The sequence below is a fragment of the Nomascus leucogenys genome, chromosome 17, assembly GCF_006542625.1.
Source record: "Nomascus leucogenys isolate Asia chromosome 17, Asia_NLE_v1, whole genome shotgun sequence".
Lineage (NCBI taxonomy): Eukaryota > Metazoa > Chordata > Mammalia > Primates > Hylobatidae > Nomascus > Nomascus leucogenys.
The window spans coordinates 82,460,697-82,481,013 of record NC_044397.1 but is presented as its reverse complement, the minus strand read 5'-3'; the positions used below and the strand labels follow the sequence as shown (position 1 = coordinate 82,481,013).

Here is a 20,317-nt window from a genome sequence, read left to right as displayed (position 1 = left end):
GCGCTCAAGACAGCCTTTAAAAGGTTCCAGGAAATTGCAGATTTGGCAAACTGGGATCAGTCTGCACATGGACAGTGGCAAACTGGCTGCTTCCGGGCGTGGGGGGAGGGGGGGTACAATCCTGCCCCATTCCAGGGAGTGGCGGGTTGGGGGAGCTTACTGGCTGCTATGATCTGAACTCCCCACTCCCCACCCCACCCTCGCCCTGCCTTGGCTGGAATCGTGGTTTGCTCCCAGATCCAGACCCTCTCCCTGCAAATTCCCACCCAAGACAGCCGGGCAGGGCCCCCCCCCTACCACATCACACACACACACAAAACAAGACAATGTTTTAATTGTAAAACTAACTCGAGGCAGGGGTGGGCAGGCCGGGGCTGTGCTGACCGGGCAGGAACCTGGTTCTTCAGGCAGTGGTTCTGCCAGGGCCACCCCGCAGGACAGGGACCATCTGTCCCCCAATAGAGGCAGGGGCTAGAGTGTTATAAAATGACAATATAAATAGACTTCTAGAAAAGAGGAGGCTGTCCAGGTGCAGTAGTCATTTGCTGCAGGGGCTGGAGAGGGTGGGGGGCCCTGACCTGTCTCCCCAACCAGCCACAGAAAGGGGGCGCAGGGCTATGGGAAAAGGCCACTCTTCGGACATTCATGATCGACCCCCACAATGGCTCAGGGGGAGAGGGGGCTGGGTATCAGGCAAGGCGCCAGACACCCCTTGCAGGCTGGAGGACGGGGTGGCTGGACCTTTGCACACACGCACATGCACACTCACACGCGTGCACTCACACACGTTCACCTCTTAGTGTTCTCTCCACCCCCAGCGACCCCCACTGCAGACTTCCAGTGATGGGAGGGCTGCTGTCCTTCCTGGAGACAGAAGAACATGGGGGAGGGCCTGTCCCAGAAGGTGGGGGTCCTGGGAGCCTCGCTTGCTCCCACGAGTCCCTGTGTTTTTCTAAAAGTCACGAGATCAAAACCGGAGTTCAGTAGTAGGGTCCCATCTACCCCCAGCAAGGAGGGCGGTGCCACGCAGAGCATCTCCCGGGCTGGGAGGAGGGGGAGGCCTGGCCCCCTACTGGCCTCGGTGGGGCGGGGGTGACCCGGGGGGGCTCTTTGGTCGAGGGGAAGGGCGCTGGGCCTCATCTGGTGCGGTTCTGGCGCATGAGGGGCACGATGCTGGCGGGTGGCCCTGCCTTGGCCAGGAATGGGTGCTTCAGCAGCTCAGCTGCCGTGGCCCGCTGGGCAGGGTCCCGCACCAGCAGGCGGTCCAGGAAGCCCTTCAGGGATGGCGACACCTGTCGAGAAGGAGGGGAGGGTCAGGGGGCGAGGGTCCCCACTATTCATTTGCTGTGGGGCCGCAGTGTCCGCCTCTGCTAAGTTGGCTGGCGGCATGTACTGTGCAGGAAGGCAGGGGGCAGAGGTCATGGGTGTCTAGAGCTTGGGGTGTAGGCGGGACAGGGACAGTGATGGCACCTGTGATGGTGCTTACTGTGTGGCCCCAGAGGAAGCGACAAACCCTGGGGGCTCATGTACTCCCTACTTCCATGGTTTAGCCAGGAGCTGGAAGCAACTGGGGCCTAGAGGTGCCCCTTTCCCTCCTGGCGAGTGCTCCACTAGGAAGGTCCGGGCCCTGTCCTTCACTTCTAAATGTGCAAATCTCTCTAGGGCTAGGCGGGGCCCAGGGCAACGGTGAGGGTGCAGGGGGCCGGTGGCTCTGCTGCCTCAGTCGCCCAGGCCCCACAGAGGGGGGTTTGCACAGACACACGAGGCCCAGGGGTGGGGGGCCCAGCGCACAGTAAGCGCCATCCCAGGCGCCATCACTGTCCCCATCCCATCCATACCCCATGCTCCACCTGGCACCCTGCCACCCGCCAGCTGGCGCAGTTTCCCAGCCAGGGAGGGGCCTACCTTGTGCAGGTTCTTCAGTCGGGGTGGCAGGTTGTCCCGAATCATCTTCATGGCTTTGAGGGGTGGCTCGTTGAAGTAGGGGGGCTCTCCATCTACCATCTCAATCACCATTATCCCCAGTGACCAGATGTCCACCTGGGGCGGGAGAAGGGACAGCAGGGCTGAGCTGTGGGGGGATGATGGGTCCTGGGGAGGCTGCAGGGAGGGACCGCTCCAGTGTTGTCTCTGCCTCTGGCTCCTGGAGTCCTTGGCCCAGAACTCCCTCTTGGGTGCCCAGCCAGTAGTCCACGGAGCACTCGTCCTCCAGGGAGCCCCTGAAGAGAGCTGCCCCCGCAGCACCCACCCCTCTTCTGTCAACTGCCCCCAGATGTCCTCCCTCCCTCAGCCCAGGTAGCATCCACTGGTGGGTTCAGGACCCACACGGCCTCATCACCACAGTGGAGACACAGTGATTGGTTCAGAAACAGGCACAGGACCCAGGCTGAGCCAATCAGAGCCAACCTGGGGACTTTACCCAAAACACCCAGGGAAAGAGGAGAGCCCATAGGTGGGAGACACTTCCCAGAGCTGCCGGGGCCAGCTCTGCTCCCACAAGGGGAAAGCCGGCCTGTGAAGACAATGCTCAGAAATCAGAGCCAAGGCTGGGCACGGTGGCTCACACCTGTAATCCCAGTACTTTGGGAGGCCAAGGCGGGTAGATCACTTGTGGTCAGGAGTTCAAGACCAACCTGGCCAACATGGTGAAACCCCATCTCTACTAATATAAAAATTAGCCGGGCATGGTGGCGGGCGCCTGTAAAACCAGCTTCTCGGGAGGCTGAGGCAGGAGAATCGCTTGAACCCAGGAGGCGGAGGTTGCAGTGAGCTGAGATTGCACCACTGCACTCCAGCCTGGGCAACAGAGCGAGACTCCATCTCAAAAAAAAAAGAATGAATGAATACATGCACGCCTGCAGTGCCTCCTTGTCCAGAGCACCATTCCTGGCAACCATTCCCCAGACTGGGCCCCACCTCCCGCCAGCGCTGCAGCTGGAAAATGGCAGTGTACGCTGTCCACGGTGGGACAACCAAGCCACCCCAGGGCTCACCTCTGGCCCGTAGGGAAGTCGGGAGATGAGCTCTGGGGCCATCCAGTAGGGCGTGCCGACCAGCGACTTCCTTCGGGGCACTTCCTTGCTCACCTGGGCGCAGAACCCGAAGTCTGACAGCTTCACCTGGGGCAGGGCAGAGGCAGTGGGGACAGAGGAGCTGGCACAGCTGGAGGGCGAGCAGGGGTGTCTGCCTACGTCATTCCTTGGCTTCAGACACGATGTGCAGCCCAGAGGTCAGAGCTGGGGTCCAGAGCCAGACCACTGGGGAGCTCCACCACCTCCCGGTGGGGGCCCTCGGGCGAGTCACCTCCCCCAGGATCCCCCTATTTCCCTCCCTGACAGCCTCCGGGGCTTTTGGGGGCAGTGGCCTGAGTACTGCAGATAGCAAAGGCTGGGCTGGAGCTGGGAACAGGGGTGGCCCAGAAAGCCTGTGCCCTGGGGCCCTGCTGCCCTGGAGCAAGTCTTTAGTTCGGGTGGAGCGGAAGGTAGCCCTGCACTAGGGCCGTGAGGGGACACAGCCTGCCTTTGCGACAACCAGGCCCCTCACACCTTCTTAGGAACTGTGGGCCCCTTTCCGATTTTTGAGGATTTCTATGGGTCTTCTTCCCTCCAGAAAACATCCCCACAACCGTGTGTGGACAATCTCAGGTGGCCCACAGATATCGGCCCCAAAACACATCTGTAGACATCTGGAGATTTTCACAGACTGTCAGTGACACAGAGCTCTCTCTGCCTCTGCCTGGACTGACTCGTGCGGCTTAATCTTCCTTGGGGGAAGGGATGGAGTCATCCACTTCTGCAAGCATTTCATTCACATCAAGGGCCCTCTCTCACAGAAAATCATGTCCACCCGACGTTATAATTGCCACAGCCTCAGATTCGGAACTTCAGTCCAAAGTATGGAAGACAGGGCTGGGGTCCACGGCCCACCCTGGGTGCTGGGCAGGGAGCAGCTTTTCAATGGAGGGAGAAGCCTGTGGCGGGGGGCTGCACTGTCTGCCCAGATCCCTGCCCCCTGGCCCAGTGTCCTGTGCTGATGGCAGAGCCCCCGCCAGCCTGTGCCCTCCCACTGCACAGAGCCCCCACTGAGCTGGAGCCTGACTCTGGGCTGCTCCATGAGGGAGGGATGAACTTCCTGGCTCCTCAAGACACAGACCTGGAGGTCAGAGCTCACCTACAGGGGATGGGAAGAGGCAGGGAATCCCTGCAGCCGGAACCCCGCCGCCCCCATACCCTGCCGCCCGTCCCCTCACCCTGCCATCATGGGTCAGCAGGATCGAGTCGCTCTTGATGTCCCGGTGGATGACGCCCTGGGCGTGGAGCACTGACAGGGCCTGCAGCACTGCCAGGCACACGGCCGCGATCTGCTCCTCGTTCATCCTGTGGGGTGGGGTGGGGGGTGAGCAGCCAGGTGGACAGCACCCCAGGGGGCAGAGGGGGACGCAGCCCTGCCTTGCGGTGGGAGGAATCTGAGACCACTCGACCCCACTCTGGAGTGGGAGGAATGGAAGACATGACCCCATCCCGGGGGCCCGAAGCACAGCTGGTTTGGAATTGTGGCTCCACCCCAGTGGTCTGGAGGGGACTTGGTCGTGTCACAGGAGGGGTCTGAGGCCCCGGAAATACCTGGTGTGGGTGACGATGTCGGTGAGGGCGCCTCCTTCCAGGAACTCCATGACCACCCAGAGCTCATCCCCAACCAGGTAGCTGTTGTACATCTCCACCACATTCTCGTGCTGGTAGTCCCTCATGATCACCACCTGTGCAGGGGCTGGGTCAGCAGTGGAGGGAGGCGGGAGGGCTGCCAGGCCTGCCTCAGACCCAGCCACCACCACCCCCCGGCTCCCCTGCAGTTCTACATCGAGCTTGTGCTCACCGGGGCCACCTGGACTGCCCTCCCCTCCTGCCACAGCCACGTGGGCCTCAGAGCCAGCTTGAAGCCCACGCCTCCCTTCTGGGGGTGCACCCCCCTGGGCACACGCCCATCTCAGGTCAGTCCTGGGCTGGTGCAGGGGAGCAGGTGGGAAGAGGGCATTCAAGCACAGGGCTGAGACCCGGACAAGGGCAAGGATGAGAGAAGAGGCGTGTGTGTGGGGAGGATGAGGAACCCAGGCGAGGAGCTCCTGGTGCAGCCGGGTGCTGTGATGGGCAACGGGGTCGAGAGGGGCCTCACATGCCTGGCAAAGGGAGCTGGGCTTCCTATCGTCAGGGCACTGCGGGGCACTGCCAGGGTCTCTGAGGGACGGGGACGGGGTGGGCCTGAACGTCAGAAACATCCTCTTGGTTGTTGTGTGGGCTGTGCCGAGGGACGCCCGGGAGCGGAGGCCGGGGCGGGGCACAGGGAACCCAGGAGGGGCAGGTCTGGAGGACACTGTACCCTGGAGCCCAGGTGGGCCTCAGTGGGTGTGAGGGGCCTGGAAGACGCGGGGGGGGGGGTCAGTGGGCTGAGGAACCCTGGGTCTGGGGCTCAGGGACAGAGATGTGGGTGAGGGTGCCGAGGACAGCGGCAAGGACCCAGCTGGGGCGGAGGAGACGGCCTGGGGAGGGAGAGGAGTGAGGGGAGGAGGGGAGCCTGGCCCAGCATGGAAGAGTGCAGGGAGAGGAGGGAGGGCAGGGAGAGGAGGGAGGGCAGAGCAGCGCGGGGGGGAGAGGAGGGAGGGCAGGGCGGGGGGGAGAGGAGGGAGGGCAGGGCGGGAGGGGGGAGAGGAGGGAGGGCAGGGTGGGAGGGGGGGAGAGGAGGGAGGGCAGGGCGGGAGGTGGGGAGAGGAGGGAGGGCAGGGTGGGAGGGGGGGAGAGGAGGGAGGGCAGGGCGGGAGAGGAGGGAGGGCAGGGTGGGAGGGGGGGAGAGGAGGGAGGGCAGGGCAGGAGAGGAGGGAGGGCAGGGTGGGAGGGGTGGGAGGACTGGCAGGGCGGCAGGGCAGCAGCGCCCGCACCTCATTGAAGAGCAGCTCGCGCCTCTGCTGCTTGCGCAGGTCCATCTTCTTGACGGCCACCAGCTTGCCCGAGCTGCGCACGGTGGCGATGCACACGATGCCCGTGGAGCCCTCGCCGATCTTGATGAAGTTGTCCAGGTAGGAGCGGGGGTCGCCTGGGTCCACCACCAGCTGCAGGGCAGCCCGGAACTGCTCATGGGATACTCGCTGTGGCTCCCGCTGTGGTGAGCGGGGGCCAGGGGGCCCAGGAACAGCAGGGGCGGCAGGGGCGGCGGGGGTGCGGGCTGGAGGGGCCAGCTGGGGCTCCGAGGCGTGGGGGCCCAGCACTCCAGGGCTGGGGGCACCTCGGGCTCTGGTGGGAGGCCGGGAGGAGGAGGAGGAGGAGGACTGGGGGACGGCCAGGCTCCCCGCTGATGGCCCGTTAGGGGCCACGTCATGAGGCTCCCCCTGAAACAGAAGAGAGAGGTAGCTGTCAGTGATGGGTGCCAGGGAGCAGCTCTGCTCCCTAAGCAGGAGAGAGACCCAGCGATCGGACAGACACATGGGTGGTCAGGATGAGATGCACGGTGGTGGGGCGGGGCTGGAAGGTGGGGACAGAGAAGCAACGGGCAGGGGACAGTGGGGGCCCTGGGGCGGGGGATGGGTTACCTGGGCACCCCGGGATGGGTGGTCCGTGTCAGCCCTCGGGTAGGTGTTAAAGGGCCGGCCAGCTGCCAGTTTTGCCCCACTGGCCAGACCAGCAGGCTGGGGGGTGCCGACGTCAGGCCCAGAGAGGGGGCGTTTGTCCCGGGAGGACTCCTGGGGCCCCCCTGAGCCCTCCCTGGAAGACTTGGGCCTCTTCTCTGGCCCCGCCCGTCGCCTGTCACCACTGCCGCCACCCGCCTCGCTGTGACCGGTGATCCGGCCTCGGCTGCCTGCCTTCCCCGGGCCCCCTCTGGCCGTGGTGGCCGGCTCCTCCGGCATCCCATTTTCCTGGCGGACACGGGCGGGCGGCGGCGGGCTGTCTCTCCGCAGGGAGTTGGAGCGTGTCACCGACATGTTCTCAAACTCGTCCAGCAGCAGCGTGAGGGCCCCATCCTTGGCACCTTTGCTGCCCCGCACGATGGTCTGGGGTCCCAGTCAATGATGGGTGGGGGCCCAGCAAGGAGTGGGGCACACAGGACGTGCATCCGACACGCAGGGACAGGACAGCACGACACACACAGAGACAAGACAGAGACGCAATGAAGAGATGCCATGGAGTGACAATGGCATGGGCGGTGCGGCCCCTCCCCTCCCTGGGGACGCAGCTGCAGGGGCCGGAGGAGTGATCGCCATGGCCAGGCTGCTGCCCCCTGGCTCAGTGGGACCCTGGAGAGGCCCCCTTGTTTTTCTCCTGTTCCCCACACTGGTGGAATAGTCCTGCCCTGCGGGGTTGGGGGAGGGAGGGCAGAAGCTGACCCACCCCATAATCAGCCCCGAGGGCTGCAAATGACAGGGCACTGGGGCCAGGGCCTGGCCTGGCACTTCCTCCCATGTGGGCGCCAGTGTTCCTTAGCCCCAAAACCACACTCTCAGCTCCCATGAACAACAAGGGGTGGGGGACAGGGAGAGTCAGAAAGGCCTGGTCCCAAAGTAGAGGGCAAGGGGGTCCCAGGAGCCGGGTGGCAAATACAAATGCAGGTGGGGACCAGGCAGAACATCCAGTGCCTCCCGAGTCACCCTGTCCCCACCCTCTGTGGTCTGAGTCGTGTCCTGCAGGCCACCTCTGCCCCCGCTCCATTTCCAGGAACATGGGTGTCTCCGCCACCCCCGCCCCCCTGCGCCCAGGGCCTCTCCGCTGGCTGCTCCCTCTGCCTGGAACATCAGCTCTCACGGTCCCCGTGGCTCCCTCCCTCCACTCCTTCAGGTCTTTGCTCAAAACTCAGCTTCTCAGTGAGGCTTCCGCTGGCCTCCCGTCATCTAAAATGCCAGCCCCTGCCCTCCCCGGCCCCTGCCCTGCCTGCATTCTACCTAGAGCAACTAACAGCAGCTGATACAGAGCACGCAGGCATCTGTCCGCTCCCGGCTCTGCCTAGTGCACGCTCCGGGCAGGGATTGCTTTTTCCTGTCTGCTTCGGGTCCTGCTCCATCTCAGCACCTAGACCCAGCATCTGGCGCACAGCAGGGGCTCAGTGAACTTTTGCTAAACCACGTAGTGAGTGAGTTGTCTGTGCAAAGGCCACAGTGAGCCGAGAACGTGGGCCCTGCTGACAGGGACCCTGCCCGGGGCTGCTAGATGTCCTCCAGCCGGAGGCCTGCCTCTAACGTGCGGAAAACACTGATCCCACAAAACTCGGACCCTGCCTGGGGCTGCCAGGCATCCTCCAGCTGGAGTCCTGCCTGTAACGTGTAGAAAACACTGATCCCACAAAACTTGTGGCCTGCCGCTTCCCTGTCTCTCCTGGCCGTGGCTGTCGGCCTGAAGCTGGGCCTTGCCCAGGGGCCCCAGGAAATCAAGGTGGACACAAGGCCAGACTTTGCTATTAGAGCAGAACGTTGAGGCCAAGAGCAGTGGCTCACGCCTATAATCCCAGCACCTTGGGAGGCCAAGGATCACCTGAGGTCAGGAGTTTGAGACCAGCCTGGACAAAATGGCGAAAACCCGTCTCTACTAAAAATACAAAAATTAGCTGCGCATGGTGGTGGGCGCCCGTAATCCCAGCTACTTGGGAGGTTGAGGCAGGAAAATCGCTTGAACCCAGGAGGCAGAGGTTGCAGTGAGACGAGATGGCGCCACTGCACTCCAGCCCAGGAGACAGAGCAGGAATGTGTCTCAAAAAAAAACGGGGTTGAGATCGTCCTGGGAGGCCTGAGGCCTGGCCAAGGGCAGCAAACACAAGCGCCTACGGGGCCCCAGGACAGTGCTGGCCACAAGGCCCCGTGTGTGAATTCAGGTGCCCTGCCTCCCGGTGGGACAGTCACAGGTAGGCCTCACATCTGGTGAGCCAGGCAGGGGATGGGTTTTTGGAGACACCTTGGTGGGGGCAAAGCCTACATCCAAGTGGCCACAGAGCCAGGCCGGGCGTGGAGCTGAGGCGGGTCAGGTGCAGCCTGTGGCCCAGAAGAGCCAGTGCCCCACCTGTGGAGGCAGCTGCCACTGGGCTCCAGCTGGTCTGTCACCAGATGCCAGAAACGGCTTTGGAAGTGAAGTCTGTCACTTTTTCAGTGGAGGCAAAGAAGTCAAAGCATTCAAAAGCACCCTGCATGGGCCACACGGACCCCTCAGTGGGCCACCACATTGAGGCTGCACTTGTGTCTATGGCCAACTTGTGGGCCTTGGGGCTTCTCCCCGCCAGGCTGGGCTGGGCACCAGGAGGGTGAGTCCCCAGGCACACCCATCTCTACCCGCTGGAAGCAAACCTGGCCGAGCTCCCCTTGGCCTGCGGCCCCTCCCAGTCCCCACTGACCATGGGAGAGAGTCCAGGCTCCGAAGCTGGCTTCCGAGGCCCAGCATGGGCTCAGGCCAGGCCAGCCTCAGGCCAGGCCACACCCAGACACCGGCTCCACAACTCTTATAATTTCACATGGAGGCAGGAGAGGGGTTAAGAGCATGGGCCTTGGAAACAGACATTGGTTCAAATCCCAACCTTGCCATTTTGCTGTAGACGGCAGGAAAAAAAACCCCCAAAACCAAAAAGCCCCCAGTGTTTCACAGCAGTGATTTTCTCCACTAAAGCCCGGCTTCCCCAGCATCTGCTGGAATTCCTCCTCCTCCTCCTCAGCCCTGGGCTCTGCCTCAGTGTCCCCTCCTCCCAGAAGCTTGCCTGGACCCCTGGTCTGTGTCAGGTGCCTCCTCCGGGCTCCCCCACCCAAGCCCTGACCACTTGGGGCTGTCACCCTCTGGGAATGGGTCTGTCCCCCACTGCCAGGAACTCTGGAAAGGCTCAAGGGTGGGTGGGACGGGAGTGTGGTCCGGGGTACAGCAGCATGGCCCCTGGGACATGAGTGTGCGGGAGACAGCAGAGCTTGGAAGCTGGTGTGGGGGCTGTCAGATGGGCCATGGGGGGCTCAGGTTGGGGTGGCATGGGTTCTTAGCACTTGGAGCCAGTGGGTAGAGGGTGAAAGGCCAGCATTGGACCCAGGATCAGGGTGGAAGGCTGGGGTGTGTCTGTTTCCATGTCAGTGAGGAGGTGTCGGTCACAGGGTCGAGTGTGGGGTTGAGCGCTGGGGCCACTCGGGGGTTGGGGTGGGCTGGGGGAGGTGGTGGTGGGTGCCGCATACCTTGGGGGCCCCGGGCTGGATGGAGGTGATGCAGGCGGGGTCGATGAGGGGCTTCGGCCGGCGAGCCGACTCCTCGATCAGGCTCTGCCACTGGCGGGGCAGCCCCGTGAACTTCTGCTCATGCTGGTCGAAGCCCGTGTGCACGCGGTGCTCGAAGTTGGATGGCGCGGAGATCTCCACCCGCTTCTTCCTCTTCCCAAACATGGTGCCGGGGGCTCGGTGCGGTCTTCGGGAGGGAATCACGGTGGGTGGGTAAGAGCCTGCCCATGTCTCTTCCTTCTCTGCCCCTGCTCTGTCCCTTCCATCCTCATCTTACACCAGGACCAACAGGAGGCAGCGCCTCCTTCCGGGTCTCCCTGCTCACCCCCTGCCCCCATCTGTGCGGCACACACAGCCAGAGGGTACCCGTGAGCACCCGAGCGGTCCCATGCCTCTGCTCAGAACTTTCCTGCCGCTCTGTCTCCTGCGGGCCCACAAGGCCCCATCACCTCTCTGTTCTCATCCCCTGGAGACCTCAGGGCCTTTGCATGGGCTGGCCCCTCTGCCAGGAGCTCACTTCCCAGTGTCTGCACAGGACTCCCCGTCCCCTCCTTCAGTTCTCAGAGCAGCAGTGACTCCTTTCCTGACCACCCCAAGGCAAACAGCCCCGTGTCCCGCCGTCCCCACTCTACATCACCGTCACAGCCCGGAACTCATGGAAATCCTGTTTGTTGTTCCTTCTTAGGTTCATGAGTGCAGCATCCACACCGCACCGCTAGAATGTCAGTACTACATTCTGGCCGGGTCCCATCTGCCCTGCTTCCCCATATCCCCTGCTATGCCTGGTACATGGTGTGTACTCAATGGATGGTCACTGATGGCCTGGCCACTGCCACTGGTCCAGCCATGAGTCTGGGCTGGGGATGCACACACCTTTGGATATTGACTCAGCACAGGGTTACTGAGCCCCGGGGTAAGAGGGCACCCAGGCAGCCTTGCTGCGACACTCCCCTATCTTTAGGATCTGTGGTCTTCAGTTGGGCCCTTGCCACAGTACCAAGCACAGAGCAAATGCTCGACCAAAGCCACTTTAAAAAACAAAGGGGCTGAGGGGGAGACACGCTGATGGCAGCATCCCATGGAGAAAGATGGGAACGGGAACCAGGTGGCCGTAGTTCGACTCTCCACCACATGCTGCCACAACTTTGGGCAGGTGACAACCTCTCTGTGCTGTGGATGAACCCCCACAGGGCTGCTGTGAAGGGTAATGGGTGACTGGGAGCAAAGAGCTTGGTGCAGGGCTGGGCAAATACAGGGGGCCTATCAGTGGGGACCACTGTGATGGCCAGGGTGACTCCCACAGCGCCTGTAGGAGGAGGCCAGGTCCTGCTCCCCCGGAAGGCCCCACCCCAGCTGTCCCGGCCCCGGCCCTGGAGTCGCACACACCTGGTCTGATGCTGGTGGGACAGAAGTGCCCTCAGGCAGGTGACCACTCCTCTAGGGGCTTCGGGTTACTCATCTGTAAAATGAGAGGAATGCATCCGTTCACTCACTCATTCATTCATTCATTCATTTAGGAGTAACTCAGCAATGGGCCTCCTCTGTGGCCACCGCAGTGACCCAGACAGCCTTTGACCTCATGGGAAGTTCGTGTGGGGCAGACAGACCTGTCCCCATGCAGCAGCAGCCCACGGTGGTCAGGGCTGGGGGATGGGAGCACGGGACCCAGTCTGGAGGGATGCGGGGTGGGCAGCAGGAAGGCTTCCAGGAAGAGGGGAAAAGTTCAGGCCAGAGGACGAGGGGACACACATGTGGAGTTTCTGTTCTGTCTTGTTCCCAGCGGGCTCCCCAGAGCCCGGCACAGTATGCAGCCCAGAGAGTCCTGTGGCCCTAGTGAGAGGACAGGGGACGCACAGATGCACGTGGCCCCTCCACACCTACTTCTCCTCCTGGCTCAGGCTGCCTTCCTGGGAGCAGCTGGGAAAGGTGAGGCCCTGGCCCAGAGCTAGGACCATCGATGGGAGCCAGCCAGGGGAACCGGTTTGGCAGCGGGAGCCCTGTGGGAGGTGAGTGGGGGCCCGGCAGCCAACCTGTCTCAACTGGTCCAAAGAGGCCAGCGGGTGGTCAGAGCCGGGCCTGGCCAAGGCTCCCAGGGTTGGCCCAGTTTCCCTGCTTGCCCTGGGGCCCAGGATGGAGGGCGGACGGGGAGCCTCCTCTGTCTCTGCCCAGCCCCTTCTCTGAGCCCAATGCCGGCGCCCTGAGTGCTGCCCACCCCTCCCTCGTGGCCTTCCAGCCCGGCCCACCCCCGTGGCCCTGACCTACTCTCTCGTGGCTTTCTAGGCCCAGCTCCTAGGGTCATCCACATACCCCAACAGTCCCCATCTGCCCACTCTGCCTGCTGTCACTCCAGATCTGCATCCCATGTCCTCTGGCCTCTCTGTCCTCCCAGATGTCTCTCCACCCCCTTTGGCCCCATGCCCAGCCCAGGCCTCTTCATCGTGAACCTGTTGCCCCGCCCATCCCGCTCCCTCCCCACTGCGGGGTACTAGGCAGTTCCCACAGCCACAGGAAGAGGATCAGCCATATGACCCCTCACTAAGCCCAGAGGGCGGACAGCGGGGCAGACCCTGAGGTGGGGGACACCTGGGGATGGGGCAGGAGCAGCCTGCAGGGTGGGCAGCTGGCCCAGCTGGCAGCACGGGGTCTGGGGGATGTCCTCCGAAGCCTGGCCTCCTGCCCTCCCACCCATAAACCCCCAAGGGAAGGGGGCAAGGGGCACACCTCCGGATATTTGCCTGGGGCCACCCCTTCCCTCTGGGCACTGCACAGAGGGCAGGACAAACAGAGGAACTGAACATGTTTATAATGACCAGGCAGGGACCCCACCCTGGGCCGTCCTGTGCAGCTCCAAGCCCTGCCGGTTTCCCCAGCAGGCGCTCCCTTCCCAACAGAAGCTCCTGACATGGGGGCCACAGAGGCCGTGCCAGGCCTGGGAAGAGGGAGAAGAGCTAGGCGGAAAGGCTGGGCTTGCCCAGCTGCAGGGAGGGAAGGGTGGGGGCTGGGCTCCCAGGCCAGCTCCAAGCTTGGCAGTCAGGCTGCCCAGGGCTCCAAACCCCAGCAGGGCTGCTACGACCGGCCCTGTGTGACCTCACTTTCTGTGTCTGTGAACTGGGGCTCTAACCCAACCTGGGGACCTCAATATGTGGCCCTGGGTGAGCAACTCAGCCACGCTGTGCCTCAGTTTCCTCCTCTGTTCAAAGACGGCGATGATAGTAGCTGCTTCCTGGAGTATTTATTTATTTATTTATTTATTTTAATTTTTTTTTTAAACGGAGTCTCGCTCTGTCAAACAGGCTGGAGTGCAGTGGTGCAATCTCGGCTCACTGCAACCTCCGCCTCCCGGCTTCAAGCAATTCTCCTGCCTCAGCCTCCCGAGTAGCTGGGATTACAGGCGCCTGCCACCATGCCCAGCTAATTTTTGTATTTTTAGTAGAGACGGGGTTTCACCATGTTGGCCAGGCTGGTCTCAATCTCCTGACCTCTAGTGATCTGCCCGCCTCGGCCTCCCAAAGTGCTAGGATTACAGGTGTGAGCCACCGTGCCTGGCCTTCCTGGAGTTTTTATAAGGAATTACGCAGAACACAGGGCATGGAGGGCCTGGCCCAGAGACAGCGGTTGGGATCAGAGCCAAGGCAAATCACACACAGTAAGTGCTCGGTAAGTGCCGGTCACCATTCCAATAGCAGCCAGCACTTACTGGGTACCTACTGTGTACCAGCCCTCTTCCAGGCACTTTACCCAGAGTCCCACATCTGACCCTGGAGGGAGGGGCCATTATGAGCCCCAGATTACAGACAGGGAAAACAAGGCACAGAGGGGGACCTCATTAACCCAGGTGACCCAGCTAGGGTGGCAGAGTGGACACCAGACTCCAGGCCTGTCTGCAGAGATTCACGGGTTCCGGCCCTGCTGTGCGTCTAATCCCGTTCCATCCTCACAAGCATCCTCATCCCAGTTCACAAATGGGGAAACTGAGGCCCAGAGAAGGGAAGGCCCTTGTCCAGGGCACGGACAGGAGAAGCAGCCAGTGAGAAGCAGCCAGGATTTGAACCTGGGCAGTTGTGTGTGGAAGGCACTGAAGGCTGGGCTCTTACCTGCCTGTCCTGCTGCCCTGGAGGGCTGAGGTGACGCTGTTGGTTTTGTCTATTATTATTATTATTATTATTATTATTGAGGGCTGAGGTGACGCTGTTGGTTTTGTCTATTATTATTATTATTATTATATAATAGTATCATCCTCCTCCTCTCAAGGTTAGTCCTGGCCTCCCCTCTCCCTCCCTCCCTCCCCATTATTTCTGTCTACACCCAGACCTTGCCTTTTCTCTCCTGGCCTAGTCTCTGCTGAGTGAGGGTCCCTCCCTCCTGTGTGACCTCTCCTGGATGCCACGGGTAGTGGGAGGAAGCACAAAGTGGGCCCCCGGGCCCCCACCTCCCCAATGGCTGTTCACCAGCCTTTCCCACGGGCCTGGCAGCAGGAAAGATGCTTAAAACCAACCCCTCCCACCAAATGTGGCCTGAGGCTCAGCTCGGTACTCCCACCACCATCGCCACCACAAGGGACCCATGGCCCAGAGCAGACGCTGACGCTGAGCTCACAGGCGCCCTCAACCGCGGTGGGGTGGCCATTCTGAGGCCCATTTTGCAGCTATGGAAACAGAGACTCACAAAGGTCAAATCTCTCACTAAGCTCACCAAGCAGAGATGGGCCTGGAAGCCAGAGTCCCGCCCACCCCAGAGTCCACAGCCTTAAATCCTTTGCTGGCCCCCAAAATGCCTCCCCGTGGCCTGAGAGTCCCCACAGGATGCGCCCATCACCACGCTGCCCTCCTCTCCTCCCATGCACCCCTGTACTCACTGTGCCCTGGCCACACAGGTCCCCCTGCTGTTCCTCAAATCCTAGACATGGTTCCACCTCAGGGCCTTTGCATGGGCGAGTGCCCCACCTGGAACTCTCCTCTCACTGATCTCCCTCTTCCCCTGACTTCCCAGGCCCACCTGTGCTCACAAGCCCTGCTCCTGTCTTGTCATCCTCTACGCCCGTCTCTGCTTTATCTTTCCTCAGGGCTCTTACCACATATATGGCGTGCGTGCGTGTGTGTGTGTGTGTGTGTGTGTGTGTGTGTGTGTGTGTGTAATTCGTTTTGTTTTTTTTTTTTTGAGACAGAGTTTCACTCTTGTTGCCCAGGCTCGAGTGCAATGGCATGATCTCGGCCCACTGCAACCTCCGCCTAGTGGGTTCATGTGTCTCTCCTGCCTCAGCCTCCCGAGAAGCTGGGATTACAGGCGTTCGCCACCATGCCTGGCTCATTTTTGCATTCTTAGTAGAGACGAGGTTTCACCATGTTGGCCAGGCTGGTCTTGAACTCCTCATCTCAGGTGATCCACCTGCCTCAGCCTCCCAAAGTGTTGGGATTGCAGGTGTGAGCCACCGGGCCCAGCCACGTGTGTAATTCTTTAGCATCTGCCTCTCCCCTAGAATGTGTCAGCTTCACAAGGCAGGGACTGTCCTCTGTCTTGCCCCCTCGTAGCCCAGGGCAGCACACGGTAGGGACTCCGTGGAATGATCGTCCCTGTCCGCTGCACTATTCCCCTGCTCAGAGGCCTTGGACAAAGCCCGGCAGCACCCAGGAAATCTTTCAGATAAGCAGCTGGGACCTGGGGGCAGTAGTCCCAGAGTAGCAGGAAGGTGCAGCCTTCTGCCCCAGCCGGGGCACAGATGCCTCTGAAGTCCAGTATTTGATCCCAAAAATGCAGGCGCATTTTGTATCCCACTCTAAAATGTTTATTTCAAATTTTAAAAAATCTTTTGAATTCTTTAACATGTGGGACAGGCAGCGTTGACCAGGCCTAGCAGACACTTCAGATTTTCCAGTCACCCCCTGCATCCTCTGACCTTTTATGGGAGGAAAAGGGTCCCACCACCCCAATTCTCCCCCACAAGGTTAACTGGCCCAAATGGAAAAGCAAGATCCACCGTGCGACAAAGCTGTCGGTGTGAGCAGACACGCACGTGCAAAAACCCTTACCTCCTGCCCCGCCCCCTCCAGGCTCTGATCAAAGCTGCTGCCCCTGGAAGGGAGGGGGCTGGCCCAGCCGGAACGCAGGGACCTGGGGGCAGGGCAGGGGAGGTGGCCAGGACCACAGGCATCCTTTCATCATCACCAAAATGAAACTCGAATCAGGAAGGGGACCCAGACCGCTCACTGCCTCCAGCCTGCACTCAGCCTTCCACCATTGGGTCCCACTCACCACCCTGCCACAGTCTTCACCTACCAGCTCTGGGAGGGACCCTCCCTGCCTCAGTTTACCCCCTACCTTCTGGGCATGTGCTCTGATAGTGGAGGCACTGGGAGTTTGGCTTCCCATCCCGGCACAGCAGGCTCCTCACTGTCCCAAGTCCCCCACGCCATTCCTGCCTCCAAACCTTGGCTCAGCTCTTGCCCCCATCCTGCACGGCCCCCAACCCTCCTCTATCCACATCTCTCTTCAGGCCTCCCACACTGAGCCTTGTTCCTCCAAGGAGTCCTCAAGTTTGGGACTGACACATCCCCAGGGTCCTCCTTAGCAAACACCTACTCCACTCACAAGTGACCCAATCACACCCACCCATGCATCGGCCATGCACCCATCCATATCTACCGAGGGCTGACTCTGCTGGGCCTGGGGCCCATAGCAGTGCACCCAACAGTCAGAAACATCCCTGTCCTTGCAGCACTCACATTCTAGAAGGAAAGAGGCCGTCAATGTATGAGATAAATCAGAACAATATCTACTAAGTCGGGTGAAAAATGCTGACATAGAAAATAACGCAGCAATCAGAAAGGAGCAGGGGGGAGGCTGGAATTCTCAATAAAGTGGTCAAGGCTGGGCACGGTGCTTCATGCCTGTAATCCCAGCACTTCAGGAGGCCAAGGATGGAGGATCGCTTGAGGCCAGGAGTTCAAGATCAGCTTGGGCAATCTAGTGAGACCCTGTCTCTACCCCCAAAAATAAAAAATAAATAAAAAATTAGCCGGGCATGGTGGTGTGCGCCTGTGGTCCCAGCTACTGAGGAGGCTGAGGCTAGAGAATCACCTGAGCCTGAGAGGTCAAGGCTGCAGTGAGTGATCGTGCCACTGCACTCCAGCCTAGGTGACAGGGCGAGACCTTGTCTCAAAAATAAGAATAACAGGCTGGGCGCAGTGGCTTATGCCTGTAATTCCAGCACTTTTGGAGGCCAAGGCAGGCAAATCACTTGAGGTCAGAAGTCGGAGACCAGCCTGGCCAACATGGTGAAATACCATCTCCACTAAAAATACAAAAAATTAGCCTGGTGTGGTGGCAGGCACCTGTAGTCCCAGCTACTTGGGAGGCTGAGGCAGGACAATCGCTTGAACCTGGGAGGTGGAAGTTGCAGCGAGCCAAGATTGCGCCACTGCACTCCAGCCTGGGCGAGAGAGTGTGAGACTCCATCTCAAAATAGTAATAATTATAAAATAAAAGGGTCAGGTAGGCCGTGCTGAGAAGGGGACACGTGAGCAGGGACCTGCGTGAGGAGGGGAGAGGGAGCCATGCAGGGCCCAGGAGGAAGGAACAGCCAGGGCGGTGGGAATTTGTTTGATATGGTCAAGGGGCAGGGAGGAGGCCGCGGGGCTGCAGCAGGGTGGGTGAGGGGGCGAGTGGAAGGACAGGCCAGGGAGGTAATGGGGCAGATCGTGGGGGGCTCTGGGGGCCGCAGGGAGGGCCTGGTCCTCTCCCGAGTGAGATGGGAGTTGCAGCGGTCTCTGAGCCCAGGAGGGCCACCGCCTGACTCAGGAGTTCACAGGCTCCCACTGGCTGGGAACAGTCTGTGGGAGCAGAACGGAAAGGGTGACCAGGGAGGAGGAGGCTGTGATGGTCCAGTGGAAATTAAGGGGACAGGACCCTGTGGGGGTTGCAGAGGGGGTGGCATGAGCAGGTTCTGGGCATGCTGTAAAGGTGGAGGTGGCAGGACTGGCCGAGGGCTGCAGCGCGAGCTCACAGGCAGGGGCTCGGCCTGGTCTTGCTCCATGTGGCACCCCCAGCACCTGGCGCAGAGCCTGGCGCAGTCAGCCTAGGTCCATTCCCTCCAGGGCCCTCAGCGTTGCCTGGCATATTACAGTTGTTCGCCTGTCTTGGCCATCTTCCTCACTAAGTCAGTGGCTCATATGGACAGGGACCACGTATTGGTTCATGATGGCTGCATTTCAGTGCCTAGAGCAGGGCGTGGACTCACAAGGGCCCCCCTTCGTGGCTGTGGACTCGCCCAGGCTGTGCCAGGCACACAGACCAGGCCACGAGGAGCCCTCTAAACAGTTCTGGGTGCTGGGTGGGGAGTCCTCTTCCTTCCTGTTCCCCAAACCAGGAAACTGAGGCCCAGAGAGGGGAAGTCACTGCCCAGGGCTATCCAGTGCCAGGTTACAAAAGCAGCCACTCTGTCCCACAGAGAAGGCAAGTCAACATCCCCCATTCCCCAGTGGTCCTGGCTCCAGCCAAGGCCTCCACTCTAGAGAAAGGACCTTGGAGGTTTATGGGACAACAACAGGGAGGGACAATGTCCCTGACAATGACCAGACCAAGACCAGAAAAGCCACCGTGGTTAGAAGGGAATCTGAAGACATGACACAAATGCACACACACCGTTCTACAGGGCTTCCCACTTTGGCTCAAACACTGATTCAACACGGCCCTGACTGGGAGGGCCCTGCCACCCTCGCAAACCTCATCTCCTCCCCTCACTCCTCTCCAGCCGCGCTGGCTGCCTCCGGGTATGTCTTGGACTCATCACAGCTGTTCCAGCCTCCGGGCCTCTGCCCCTATCTTCCCTCTGCCAGAACTGCACTGCTCAGCTTTTCTTGATATTCAGGTCTTAGTGCAAATAAAACCTCCTCCGAGAGGCTGCCTGACCCCTGAACAAAATGTGCACCCCGCTTTTTATGTCTCTGTGGCACTTACCATCCCCTGGCATCCTACACCTACTGACTGGCGGTGCCCCCAGCGGAATGTCAGCGCCCTGAGGGCAGGGACCTGTCTGTCTGGTTCTTGCTGGCATCTAGAGCAGTGGCTGGAACACAGTAGGTGCTCGAGACATATCTGTGGAACAAATGGGTGATGCCATTACCAAAGTAATGAGCCTGGTCCCTGAGGCGGCGCAGGGCACGGGGATGGGGCCGAGACAGACACAAGTCCCTGGGCCTCGTATACTCACTCCCTGGAAGTCTGACCTTGACGCCTGGGGAGAAAATGGGTCTTCAGAGACTGAATCTGGCTGTTCCACAAGTAAGCTGGTGTGTGTCCCAACACCACAAAAGGCACCCCACTGTGAACGCCCAGGCCCTCCCCACTGCAGGGGGGTCCACCCAGCCAGGTGGCCTACGCTGGGCATCTCAGGAAGTGGCAGTGTATCCTGGCAAGAGCCAAATCACATGGGGGGTGCCTCTGGAAATCCATGAGTCCCCACAATGGGTAAAAGCCCATAAAGACACAGATCCGGCGGGGGGGCGCCTTTGGAAGCGGGGCCTGGATTCAGCAGCGTCTGTGGAGGGTGGAGGGGGCAGCCCTGCTCTCCTTCGTTCCTCCAGGTATAGCGCCGTCCCCACCACCAGGCCTCTGCACGGACTGTGCCCTTAGCCTGGGTCCCGAAGAGCCCCCTGCCCCCTCAACCTTCACCCTGTTATCCCTTCCTCTTCCTTCAAACTGCAGGTCCATGGCCGGGCGCGGTGGCTCATGCCTGTAATCCCAGCACTTTGGGAGGCCGAGGCGGGTGGATCACCTGATGTCAGGAGTTCGACACCAGCCTGGCCAACATGGCAAAACCCCATCCCTACTAAAAAAATACAAAAATTATCTGGGCGTGGTGGCATGTGCTTCTAGTCCCAGCTACTTGGGAGGCTGAGGCACAAGAATCACTTGAACCCGGCGGGCGGAGGTTGCAGTGAGTCAAGATCACGCCATTGCACTCCAGCCTGGGCGACAGAGTGAGACTGTCTAAAACCCTGCATGTCCCGTGCCTTCCCCTTGACAGCATCTGTCACAGCTGTAATTTTACCTTTGTCCGTATGGTCCTTAATTAGCATGTCTCCTGCAATGAACAGGCAGTCCCACGAGGAC

The 20,317-nt window shown here is 60.8% G+C and overlaps 1 protein-coding gene across 5 annotated transcripts in view; it reads right to left on the bottom strand.

Moving 5' to 3' along the window:
• Positions 1-314: 314 nt before the first annotated feature.
• PAK4 (p21 (RAC1) activated kinase 4) overlaps positions 315-20,317 on the bottom strand; it is a 53,334-nt gene continuing 33,331 nt past the window's right edge. The window contains exons 1-10 of one of the 5 annotated variants that reach the window (XM_030796552.1): positions 12,518-12,538; positions 11,597-11,669; positions 10,172-10,397; positions 6,578-7,036; positions 5,930-6,376; positions 4,623-4,756; positions 4,250-4,376; positions 2,994-3,119; positions 1,906-2,040; positions 315-1,292 (exon numbers count right to left, since the gene is read on the bottom strand). In XM_030796552.1, coding sequence (XP_030652412.1) covers positions 1,137-1,292; positions 1,906-2,040; positions 2,994-3,119; positions 4,250-4,376; positions 4,623-4,756; positions 5,930-6,376; positions 6,578-7,036; positions 10,172-10,375 — 1,788 coding nt within the window. In that variant the 5' untranslated portion in view covers positions 10,376-10,397; positions 11,597-11,669; positions 12,518-12,538 and the 3' untranslated portion in view covers positions 315-1,136. Of the gene's footprint in view, positions 1,293-1,905; positions 2,041-2,993; positions 3,120-4,249; positions 4,377-4,622; positions 4,757-5,929; positions 6,377-6,577; positions 7,037-10,171; positions 10,398-11,596; positions 11,670-12,517; positions 12,539-20,317 lie in introns of those variants that run through there. The other 4 variants (XM_030796551.1, XM_030796553.1, XM_003270383.4 and 1 more) reach the window with 4 other exon arrangements.